The sequence below is a fragment of the Harmonia axyridis genome, chromosome 5 (assembly GCF_914767665.1).
Source record: "Harmonia axyridis chromosome 5, icHarAxyr1.1, whole genome shotgun sequence".
In the NCBI taxonomy this organism is placed as follows: domain Eukaryota; kingdom Metazoa; phylum Arthropoda; class Insecta; order Coleoptera; family Coccinellidae; genus Harmonia; species Harmonia axyridis.
The window spans coordinates 35,169,142-35,181,761 of NC_059505.1; the positions used below are offsets into that span (position 1 = coordinate 35,169,142).

General features: G+C 36.1%; 1 protein-coding gene across 1 annotated transcript in view; it reads right to left on the reverse strand.

The window, feature by feature from the left end:
* Positions 1 to 654: 654 nt before the first annotated feature.
* LOC123680290 (PDZ domain-containing protein GIPC3) overlaps positions 655 to 12,620 on the reverse strand; it is a 28,239-nt gene continuing 16,273 nt past the window's right edge. Inside the window, exons 3-5 of the mRNA XM_045618104.1 lie at positions 8,406 to 8,539; positions 2,895 to 3,140; positions 655 to 1,209 (exon numbers count right to left, since the gene is read on the reverse strand). Of these exons, the coding sequence (XP_045474060.1) occupies positions 973 to 1,209; positions 2,895 to 3,140; positions 8,406 to 8,539 (617 nt within the window). The 3' untranslated portion in view covers positions 655 to 972. The remainder of the gene's footprint in view (positions 1,210 to 2,894; positions 3,141 to 8,405; positions 8,540 to 12,620) is intronic.

The window sequence follows — 12,620 nt, forward strand, 5'->3', positions numbered from 1 at the left end:
TTGTCTGCATCATTAAGTCATTCTCGATTAAACATGCCAGCTTACGAGCCAAATACTCGTCATTTGCAGAAGGTTTTAATTTTCTGTTTTAATATGAAGAAATCTTCGGATGAGGCTCATCGAATGCTCTCGAATATCTATGGTAATGCCGATATTAGTGAAAGAACATGCCGAGAGTGCTTCAACGATTCAAGAACGGTGATTTTGACGTCGAAGACCAGTATGGCGGTGGAAGAGAGGAGATTTTCGAAGATGCAGAATTGGATGCATTACTTGATCAAAACTCGTGTCAAATGCAACAAGAATTGGCAGCATCATTGCGAGTGATGCAACAAGCCATTTCAAAACGCCTGAGAGTAATCAGAATGATTTAGAAACAAGGAAATTGCCTGTGATTTTCACCATAATCAACTAAAACTGAACGTTCCGTTCTTTATTAACATTGTGATTCAATTGTATAGTTTCTTAACTCTTTTTCTATTGTGTCTAAAACTGTGGAAGGACACAGTAACAAAGCCTATACATAGATCAAAAATGGTTGCCTACTAGGAAAGCTCTTTGAATGCTTTCCAACTAATCAACAAGGTTCTCACATAAGCTATAGGAGTACTGTGTAGGGATAAAAACATCTTAATTGTACAAAAACATAATCCATACATTAACATACCTATATTGACACTGGATACATTTTTTATTCATCGAAAATATTTACAATATTTTTGATCCTACATCTCAAATGAATAACAAAAGATACAATTGTCATTATCCATTGATTAAACAAAAAAAAATCAACTGAATTCAGTAGAAAAAAACTCTGAAAATATAAACAAACAAATTCGCAGACAGTGTCATCACGTAAGAGGTACACCTCTTCATAAACTTATATTCAATATCAAATATAAATGTTTTTTTGACGACCGAAGTCCAATATTATCCACTATCACTTCTTTTTTTCTCATGTTGGCACTTCTTTTATGACAGTCTGCCGTCTCTGGCATCAGTGACAGCGCCCCAAAGTTCGATTATGAGGTCATCTGAGAAACCGAATGCCTCCAAGTCAGAATTATCGATGGCCTCGGCGAAGTCCATAGAATTTGATTTGTCGATTGCACATTCCCAAATTTGCGTGGCCAACTCTGAATCGTTTATGCCCAGGAAGCTCTCCAATATGGAATTGATCTTTTCGATACCCGCATCCATCATGTCATCCTGAAAATGAAAGATGTGGGTTGAAAAAAAAGAATCATATTCTAGATGACAAGAAGAATGTAGAACTTCGTACACCGTATAAAGTTTGGTCATCGCAGGAGCGCCATTGGGGGAAATGAATGGGTTTTATTAATACGCGGAAACCACGTCGTGGTTATCCCTCTTAACGGGTATTTTTCATTCCTTTAATAAATTATCTAGTGGCGAAGCTAGCATGAGAGATTTTTAGTGACAAATTGAACGAATAATTCAAAAATTATGTTCAGTTCGAAATATCCTAGGAAGGAATCATTTTGTTTTTTCAAGAAAGTGAGAGCAATAAATAAATGGTCAATTTTTGAAAAACACCCCGTATATTGGAATACGAAGAATTTGCGAACTTAAGTTAAACAGCAACCATTCCCTAAAGCTTGTCGCACTTATTCACACCCTTTATATTGGAGAAGCAATTCTCAATATTTATATCATAAATGATTCTATCAAGTAGATATTTATAAATAGGTAGAATAATCATTTAAAGCTCAGTGCAAAATTTCGTGTTGATAGCGTCATCAAAAACATAAAAAAAGATTTTCAATATTTCCGTAACATCATATCGCATAGAGTTGTCATTTTGTAAGAAAATATGAAATAACAATTTTCAGCTTATTAAAATTTCATGTTAACCAGGGGTTCAATTATAAAAATTGTAAACTTAAGAATATAGAAAAAAAATTGATGTAAAGTGAAGTCAGAAGCATTCATATGACAACTGCAAAATAAGCTGTCCCTTAGGATTCAACTGGCATATGTAGTACCTATACAGGGTGTTCCTAAATGGGGGGTACAAATGAAAATGAGAGATTCAAGATAGAAGGTGTTTCTTGTAGTTCCCCTTTTCTTGTGATAAATATAACAGTTTATGAAATATTTATGAATTGGTACCGATCAGGGAAATGAGCACCAAAGTTAATAACTAATTTATTCATCACAGCTTACTAACTGAATTTCTTTAATAACTCAGTTCTTCAGAGAAAGAAGATATGATAAAACAACAAGATATCAAAAAGTTCAAGATCATAATTTCTTTTCATATTTTTTAAACCACTAGTGGTCCATTAAAAAAAGTTCTATCACCCTGTAGATTTTCAACTTAAATTGGCATATCACGCGATGGAAATTCAAATTTGGTATAACTAGCCAAGTTTCAGATGAATATCTTGTGAAGTGCAGATCCTATAAGGAAAAACCTAGAAAAAATCAAACTATACCACAATGTATATCGAAAACAAAACGTTTTTGAGCCCATGTTTATAGGACTTTTTCTTAAAATTATACGGGAAATCTCTCATTTTTGTTTGTAGGTACCTCCAATTTAGGAAAAGCCTGTATACCTATGTAGTCACATATTATGTACTTTCATACAGTTATGTAGTCCCCAAAGAGGCTCCTGGCGTCATTGCTCTTCTCTCAACTCCATAACCGATATCTTCAAAGATTTTTTTCAACTGAATAAACTGTTAAGTTCAACACTCTGTATACTCTGTACGTATAATAAAGCGATAATTCTATATCCATAATTGTTTTCTCCAACACCTGAATCACTGAACCATTCAATACGATAATAAGGTGATAAGATAAACAACGAATTATTGCAATTATACTGGTATAAAATATACAGTACGGGCTTATTACTGAATAATTACCTGTTCTTGTATTTCAGCTTTGCCACCTGCTTTGAACCTGAGGGTACCCTTGCCATTACCTATGCCTTTTTTGTTCGATCTCACGCTACTTTTTGGGGCTATACTGCTGAAACCCGTCTTCATAGGTTCCACCAATCGAATTGTGAATGTTGAGCCTTTGGGAATCTCCTTCAGGACCTTGGCTACTTCGAAATGACGCTTGCCTACCATGTTGATGCCGTCTAGTTTTTCTATGTGATCTCCAACCTGAGGAAGGAAGAACATTTATTGAAAATGCTACCATAAATACTATACTTTCTTATCATTCAGCTTCTTATTTTTTCTATTATCTGGAATTTCCTCAAGATTTCAGCACAAACCTAATTGTTGTGGTTACACTACTGTTTGCAAGCGTTAAGAGCTTCTTACAGGGTGCGCCACGGCTCACGTTAAGCTCCCATATCAAAAAAATGGTGAGGGTGAGAAAACGAATGGTCCGAAAGAGTGAGATTATTGTTATTTGGAAGAATGATAATGAAGTTTTCAGTACTCATTACGCAGTAGCCGATAGAGCAATACGATTCTGTTGTTATGGCTTTTATTGAAGAGGGTTGTTGTGTAACTGCCATACAGGGAGCCTATCATTCACTCTACGATGCTGACAGCACTGATGATTTCCAAAAGTCCCTACACAGCTTGAAAGTCACAGTTTGATATGCAGTCATAGAAATAGCGACTCTTTTTTCCTAAGAAGACAGCGTCACAATTTCAGTCAACTTTGACCTGTTGTAACATACCTACTGAAGAATTGTTTACCCTCAAAAGGTGCTCCAGAGAGCTTCTGTCCAAGCCTTATTCTCCAAGAGATGTTTCCCGAGAAAGTGATCTTTTTGTCCGAGCTTCAATGGCTCGCGAGATCTCCAGAATCTTATCTGTGGGTATATGCCAAGCATGAGAAAATACACCAATAAGAAACAGTTTCTATAGAAGGAAGGAGAAAACCGAAAGAAAATTCATCTGGCGCGATCTTCTAAGGATGTATCACTCCTACAAGTCTCTTCGGAACATCGATACTGTGAGATCAAAAAATATTTGGATCTCAATAAGAAGATGCTACACTTCCTTACTGGGCACAGCCGCCACAGAAAACACCTAAAGGGATAGGGTTATCAGAATCTGAGGAGTGCAGATTCTGTGAGGAGGAGGAAGAAACTCCTGATCACCTGATCACTGGTCATATCATACCTCGTCAGTGGAAACCAACGTAAAAATATATTTTGGACTAGAAATTTGTAACAGTGTGGATGTAACTCCCTAGAAGCTACTATTTCAGATTAGTTTACTGTGCACAGTTTATATTTTTATAAAACTCTACAGTATTATAGAGTTTATTGAATGTATTTTCGAACTCTCTTATTATTGGTATCTGGGATGGCTTCTAGCTCTGCTGAGGTTTTCAAATATCTCCAAGGAGCCTGGACAACTTAAAGATTGTAATCGAGGAAGGAATAGTTCAAATAACCAACGTTTCTCGTGAAAATCATTCAAAACTTCTAAGAAAGGCAGAATATGTGAGGATATCATTTGGACGATGTAATTTTGAAACAACCACATTATCTACCATAGGTACCCCGAAAAAAAATATTGAGTAGCCTTTCTGACAGATCTCATGTATTCATCTTTTTCAGAGTGATTTAAAATGTGGGGTATAGCCAAGGTGCACCCTATACAATAAAAGAATAAGTACAGTGCATCCCATTTTGGGTGAGACAGCCAGGTTCCTCGCTTGTTATTTAAGATAGAGCCTTGTGGTTTTCACGTTCCTGTCCTACTTTTTCGTGAAACTCAAGTTGGTCTAATCAGATTCTGCATAACTGTTTCCGTTCAAAAGATACAGGGTGATTTTGGAAATTGATACTTTTCGGAGCCCACCTTTATCTCCGAAATTATTAGAAATAATGCTGAGCTGAAAACTACGTCTGAATCAGAATTCTGCGTAGAATCCAGTGGCGTACTCAATATTTTTTTTCGGGGTATGGTTTTGAAGATTCAACACAAACTTATGTTTTTTTTTAATGGAACACCATGTGTATCATTACTTCGTTGAATTCGTTATTTTTTTCCCTTCAAAATGATATATGACACTATGTAGGTAGGATGTTCAGAAATGTTAAAAAAACACTAAAACATCAAATAATGATGATTTTTTGTTAATGGGCAATGGATTTCCCATAGAAAAGAAGAATCAATAATGATAACAATAATTTAGATCAGCTAGATCAGATTGGTTTTTTCCCTCCAATGCCTACTTGATAAAACAATGCTCCCAAATGCATAGTAGCCATAATAACAACAAGGATGTGTGTGTCATCAATGACCTACTACTTTTAAAAATCGAAAGTAATACTCCTCTTATTGAAACATAAAAAATTCATGGCCCATTTACAAAAAATCATCATTATTTGACGTTTTAGTGTTTCTCTAACATTTCTGAACATCCTACCTACATAGTGTCATACATCATTTTGAAGGGAAAAAAATAACGAATTCAACGAAGTAATGATACACATGATGTTCCATTAAAAAAAAAATAAGTTTGTGTTGAATCTTCAAAACCATACCCCGAAAAAAAATATTGAGTACGCCACTGGATTCTACGCAGAATTATGATTCAGACGTAGTTTTCAGCTCAGCATTATTTCTAATAATTTCGGAGATAAAGGAGGGGTCCGAAAAGTATCAATTTCCAAAATCACCCTGTATCTTTTGAACGGAAACAGTTATGCAGAATCTGATTAGACCAACTTGAGTTTCACGAAAAAGTAGGACAGGAACGTGAAAACTGCAAGGCTCTATCTTAAATAACAAGCGAGAAACCTGGCTGTCTCACCCAAAATGGGATGCACTGTACAGTGTGTCTATATATTGAAGAAATTCATTGAAAATATAATGTAAAAAGAGGAACATCACGCAAAAAAACATTTCAGATCAGTTTCCGCTCAAAATTAGGAAATCAAAGACATTCGAATTAATGATAGCATATCCTATACGCTAAAACAAGTGCGCAAAAAAAAGACCATATCGAACTATAATTAAAACCGGTAATAATCACTATATACGACAAAAACATGTACTATTATTCAGAACTTCGGTTCTCAGAAGTGTTGAATCCATCAGCTACTGAGTAACGATTAGTCACAGTTGATCGAATGAATTATAACAAACTTCGAGCGAGATATAAAATTTGTACCGTAAAATTCGTCCAACTATGAATTATATTGATCGATTTCAATATTGACCTTGTTGTTAAACCTGAAGTGAATTATCGATGAACTGAAACGTCATTCGAAGAAATTAATAGACAATTCGATCGATTTTTTAGAGCCAGTTCTATTTCAAGAGTTACAATTTTTTGCCTTGACATAGACCTGATATTAAACTCGTTTTATGGTCTCACGATGATGAGGCAATGGTTGATATAAAATGCAATTGAACAAAAAATTCACTGATCAGCATTCTCAGCTCATATTTTTAAATTTCATCGATTTATCAATTCGTCACATTGTCTGAATTTTGAAATTTCGAGCCAGATATGGTCATAAATGATAAGGTTCGAGTCACTCATGGCGAATCCTTCCTCGAATTAGTCAGTTTGTAATTGGTGAAAAATTCAACTAGACTTTCCGTAAATATATTTGTAGTTCGACATTTTTTTCTGTTGTTTTCAAAACTGCATATTCGATCGAGATGAGAATTTGTATTCAAAAGTCCCCGGTCTGATGGCGGTGCTAGAATTAAATCCATATGATGACCTTCAAACGATACGTGTCAAAATTTGACAGCAGTCCGACCATTAGTTTGTGAGATATTGCGTTGTGAGTGTAGCTGCTTTTGTTATTTGAAAAAAGATGGAAAAAAAGAATTTCGTGTGTGGATAAAATATTGCTTTTTGAAGGAAAAAAAATACAGTTGAAGCAAAATCTTGGCTTGATGAAGAGTTTCCGGGGTCTGCATCAGTATAATCAACCATCATTGATTGGTATGCTAAGTTTAAACGTGGTGAAATGAGCACCGAAGATGGCGAACGCAGTGGACACCCTAAAGAGGCTGTCACCGACGAAAAAATCAAAAAATCAAAAAAATTTTGAATGGCAGTAAAGTTGATCGAGATAGCAGACATTGTGAAGATATCATCTGAACGTGTACATCATCATTCACGAATATTTGTACATGAGAAAGCTGTGTGCAAAATGGTTTCCGCGCGAGCTCACAATCGATCAAAATCAACAATGTTATTGATTTTGAGCAGTGATTGAAACTGTTTAAGTGCGATAAACCTGAATTTTTGCGTCGATATGTGACAATGACTCCATCATTTCACTCCGGAGTCCAATCGACAGTGAGCTGAGTGGACTGCGCAGCTGGCAAGGTTATGGCATCAGTATTCTGGGAAGCGCAAGGAATGATATTCATTGATTACCTCCAAAAGAGCCAGACCATCAATAGCGATTATTATATAGCGTTATTGGATCGTTTAAAAGATGAAATGGTTTAAAAACGGCCCCATTGGAAGGAAAAAGAAGATGCTGTTTCATCAAGACAATGCGTCATGTCCCAAATCAATGAAAATAATGGCAAAATTGCATGAATTGCGCTTCGTATTGTTCCTGCATCCTGGCCCCCAGCGACTTTTTCCTGTTCTCAGACCTCAAAAGAATGCTCGCTAGAAAGAAATTTAGCGCCAATCAAGAAGTTATCGCCAAAACTGAGGCCTATTTTGTAGCGAAAGACACAAAATACTACAAAAATGTTATCGAAAAGCTGGAAGATCGCGATAACCGCTGTATCGCCCTCGAAGGCAAATATGTTGAATAATAAAATCGAATTTTGCCAATTTCAATTGGCCTGTTATCATCAGAACCAAACTACGTGCAAGATTTTGTGTTGATAGCGTCTTCATATCCATAGAAAATTAAAGTGAATATCGAAAACAAATCTTAACATTTCATTGACAACCGTTTTGAAAGAGTTCAAATTTTGCGTGTAGCTATATTAAAATAACAATTCTATGGCTCTTGCAAAATTTTGTGCTGATTCTTTATCAGTTCAATCATGTGGTCTACAAAGTTGCAATATTTCGTTACAATATTTGTTGGATCCTCTAAAGGAGTTTTCCCCAAAAACCAGGATTTTTCACAAATGGCAACATCGCATAAGCAGATTCTTCTGCACAATCTGGGAACAAACAAGGCGAATAATCCCAGCATCGCGATTCATCAGATCCGCAGCAAAACTTTTCGACTTCCCCCCATACTACCATGAACTGACACCGTTTCATCGAAATGCAAAAGTCACGGCTGGGTGCATACGTTGTCGCCGACGTCGATGAGACGCTGTTAATTGGACCTGACACTGATGAAGTTACGACGCTGGGAACGAAACTGGTCGAGGGACTTTTTTGGTCCGTCGATCGTGGATCTGAAAAGTCACGACATGATCTTCGGTCGTTGGAACCGCAGGTTTCCTTCTCACCTGTATGTGAGGTATGTTGTGGATAACGGAACCATCCTTTATCCTCTTTATGAACGCGTAGCCGGCACCATTGTCTGTGATGGTGAGACCGAGAGCTTCTTCTGTCTTCTGCAGTTCCACCTCTTTCGCCCTGCCTGAAAGAACGCCACTGGTTAATTTTCGTGATTTCAAATCACTATGCTAAATATTATGAGATATATTGTAGAGTTCAAGGTTCAAAATATATTTGTATACAGGGTGTCCGTAAATGAGAAATTCCCTGGATAATTTTAAGAAGGAAAAGTCCTATAAACATGAGGTTTTTCGTAATATCAGGCAATTTATTATCTGATAGTAGATGTCAGGATAGGTTATTCCTAAGATTTCTAAAATACTGCTGTATTCACTGATTAGATTTTGTTTAAGATAATTCTGGCGACTCGGCTCGGCATGGGTCCCTTTTCCCTTTTATTCCTTAACGTGGCGCTGTACAAAGGATTGACCAATCAACGACATAATTTTCATTTGTTCTGTCAAAAGTCGTTGATCTCGTTATTTTTGTTGATTTAACCTCAAAACACGACATTGACAGAAAGACGATGTGAGTGCCACAGGAAACGATGCGGAAATCAAGTGAAAAAGGGACCAATACCATCAAAATTCAACAAGGCTGGTCCCTTCAATATTCGCCACTTTAATCTTAAGGTTTTTTTAGAGTAAGTGAGCACACTAGTGTTTTAGACATCTTAGTTATTCCTCAAAGTTTATGACAATCGATGTCAAGTTGCAGAATACAAGCGACGACCATAGAACTCAGTGAGATTCAAATTGGTCTACAAGGTTGAACCGCATTCGAAAGAGATGACAATTATAATTTTGATATAAAATACTGTTGTTTCGACATTCAAAAATGTTAGTCTATACCAGGAATGTTGAATAATGGATCTTTTTTTCCTTGATACAAAATTTAAAATAACTTTTAAAATCAGTTCATTGTCCCCTTAAGTCGGAAACGGCTGTCCTGATACCTTCCTCTTCATCAACGTACATTACTTTCTCAACTCTGCCTATCTCATTAGTTCTAAACACCGCATGATGGTAAATTGGTTTTAGTTAAAGCGATTTGCAATTACTTTGGCTGTAAAACCACCTCGAAGCAAATTAACAGCACGACCTTCCTTTACTTAATTGATGATAATTCACACACTGGCTGACACAAAGCCTGATAGCCCTAGACAACGTTTCCGGAATTTTTCTTTACATATGAAAATAAGAACATAAGAAAGAATCTCTATTTTTGTTTATTAGTTTCATTAATGAACATTAAAGTTGTTAAAACAATCAGTTGCGATACCGCATTGATTCTCCAAGATCATTATTTCGATCCATGAATTTTAAAGGCAAAAAATCATGGAATCAAATTTTGAAAAATTAATATTTTCAGAAACTGACTACGCAGAACAATGAAAATTGAAAGTTGTATTGCTATCGCAATACTGAATGAAATAATATTCATCTCTTTCAATATAACAGCCAATCACATTAAACTTTCCTATTACACTAGATAAATTTAAGAAGAATTCATTGACGACATTAATACAGTAATCGGCTCCCTATTTGTCGAATTGTAGACAAATTTGATAGTGAATTTTCTTCACTTGTTACAAGATTACAAGTACCAAAGGGAGGTAGATCATCGTGTGTTTATATCTCAAAGGGAGTACCACAGGGTTCGATTCTAGGTCCATTCTCGTTTCTAATTTATACTGCAATGTTGTCTAAGATTGTTAAATTTTGTCAATATTTTGCTTTTGCATAATTATAGCCTACTAAAGCATGGATTTGGAATATCTTTCGAGCATGAATGAATAACAAACCATCGTGTAAAATTCACTGTTTTTCTTCCAGGAAGCAATTCTAAACAACTGATGCATATAAAGTCATCATAAACTTGAAATAACATTGAACATTCCTATTCCATATACGTAAAAGACATTCTACCTACTAATGCACTCAGCCTCTCAAAAGACCTTGTGGAGAAAGGAACCCTGAAGGAACCCAAGGAAATGAAGACAACGAAATGAACGTGAAATACTGAAAGTAGCTGTTACTCTCGAACATTCCATTTTCCATAGCAATGCAGAATCCATAATTGCGTATACATTTTACTTCGCATAATGGAGAATTCCTGAATTCTCCACATTGAGCGATAAAACAAACGTGTAAGAATGTGCAACCAGATATTTCACTGGTTGCACGTTGAGGTCATCTGCGTACAATGATCACTGATTGAATATTCCACAGCGCTTCTGCTTCATCTCCATATTGTCTATCTGTGTCTGGTTGTTTCTTTCATTCGCTTCGTAGTTTTAGCATTTTTTGTCAATGTGTAAAGGACCAGTGGATTGGTGGGATCCTATTGATTTATTATCGATTGATACGTTAATAATTGGGACTCCTCCGGTACAAAAAATGGTAACCGGTTTATTCAAATGTTAGTATTGTTTTTTGTAGACCTTTATGCCCTGACAAAAAACTGATCAGAAGACTGGTAAACGTTGGTTCCCAAATTACATATTATCATATTTTTTGAATCAGGGAACAGTTTGAAGAGGTTTTCCGCTACTTGCTACTAAAAGGGAAAAAGAAAATATGAGCCCAGGTTCCCAACGTTCTGGCTACTGTTCTACACTCGGTTTCATCAGGTGTACAATTTACTTCCGACGGTTTGCAATAGATGGCTGCAGCGGTAAGTAGTAGTCGAAATAAATAGATCATAAATGTCATAAAATAAGTTTAGGTATTCGTAAACATAACGCCATCGAAATATTAGTCGATTTGTGGCTGCATCATAAAGTTATTTTCTATTAATCATGTCAGCTAACGATCCAAATTCTCGTCATTTGCGAGAGGTTTTAATTTTCTACTTTACTATGAATAAATCTGCGACTGAGGCTCATCGAATGCTCTCAAATACCTATGGTGAGGTTGCTATTAGTGAAAGAACGGGCCGAGAGTGGTTTCAACGCTTGAAGAACGGTGGTATTACTGATATTTGATTTTGGAAGATGCAGAATTGGAAGCATTACTTGACTCGTGTCAAACGCAACAAGAATTGGCAGGATCATTTGGAGTGACGCAACAAGTCATTTCAAAACGTCTGAAAGTCATGGGAATGATTCAGAAACAAGGAAATTGGGTGCCGTACGAGTTGAAGCCGTGAGATGTTGAACGTCATCTGTTTGCTTGTGAACAGCTGCTTGCAAGGCAAAGACGGAAGGAAGTTTTGCATCGCATTGTGATTGGAGACGAAAAATAGGTTCATTACGATAATCCCAAGTGCAGAAAATCATAGGGATATCCCGGCCATGCTTTCACGTCGACGACCAAACCGATCATTCATGCTCAGTATTTGGTGGGACCAGCTCGGCGTAGTGTATTATGAGTTGTCAAAACCGACTGAAACAATCACAAGCGAATGTTACCGAACGCAATTAATGCGTTTGAGCCGAGCATTAAAAGACAAACGGCTGCAATACAATGAGAATGATAATGTATTTTACAGCATGACATTGTTCGATCCCATGCTGCGAAAGTGGTCAAAATATACTTGGAAATGTTGAAAAAAATTGTCCTACCCATCCCGCCGTATTCTCCAGACGTTACTCCCTCGGACTGTCACTTGGTTCAATCAATGGCAGCTATAAGCAGATTCTTATGAAGGTCTACAAAAAAGTTCTACAATTTCTAACATTTGAAATTAATCGGTGACCATTTTTCATAAATTCAGGTGTCTGGTACTTTTTCAATTTTGTGGGAAAACATTAAATTCTGAATAAATTCAATTTTAATTATAAGGACGAAGTGGAATTCTACCATTGTGAGATATAAATGAAGTTGAGGGGAGAGTTAATGTTGTATTGTGGTTTTTATGGGAACTAGTACGCACTACGCATCAATGATTTCTTGAGTTTTATCTCCCAAGATTCCTGCAACGGAAGATCTGATGCTTTTCTTTCTGTATAATTGTAGTTAATTATTGCTTCTAATGAATGTGGAGATCTTGCGTAGATATGTGATTAAATTGGGATTATACGAGATTTTCACCAGATTTATTCTTTTGTCAGAAGATATGAGAGAATTTGACAAGATTAATTATTCTTAAATCAATCGAACTATTATTTTGAATTTTCAGGATCTTTTCATCTTTTCACTTTGTTGGGCATTCTTTTAAAA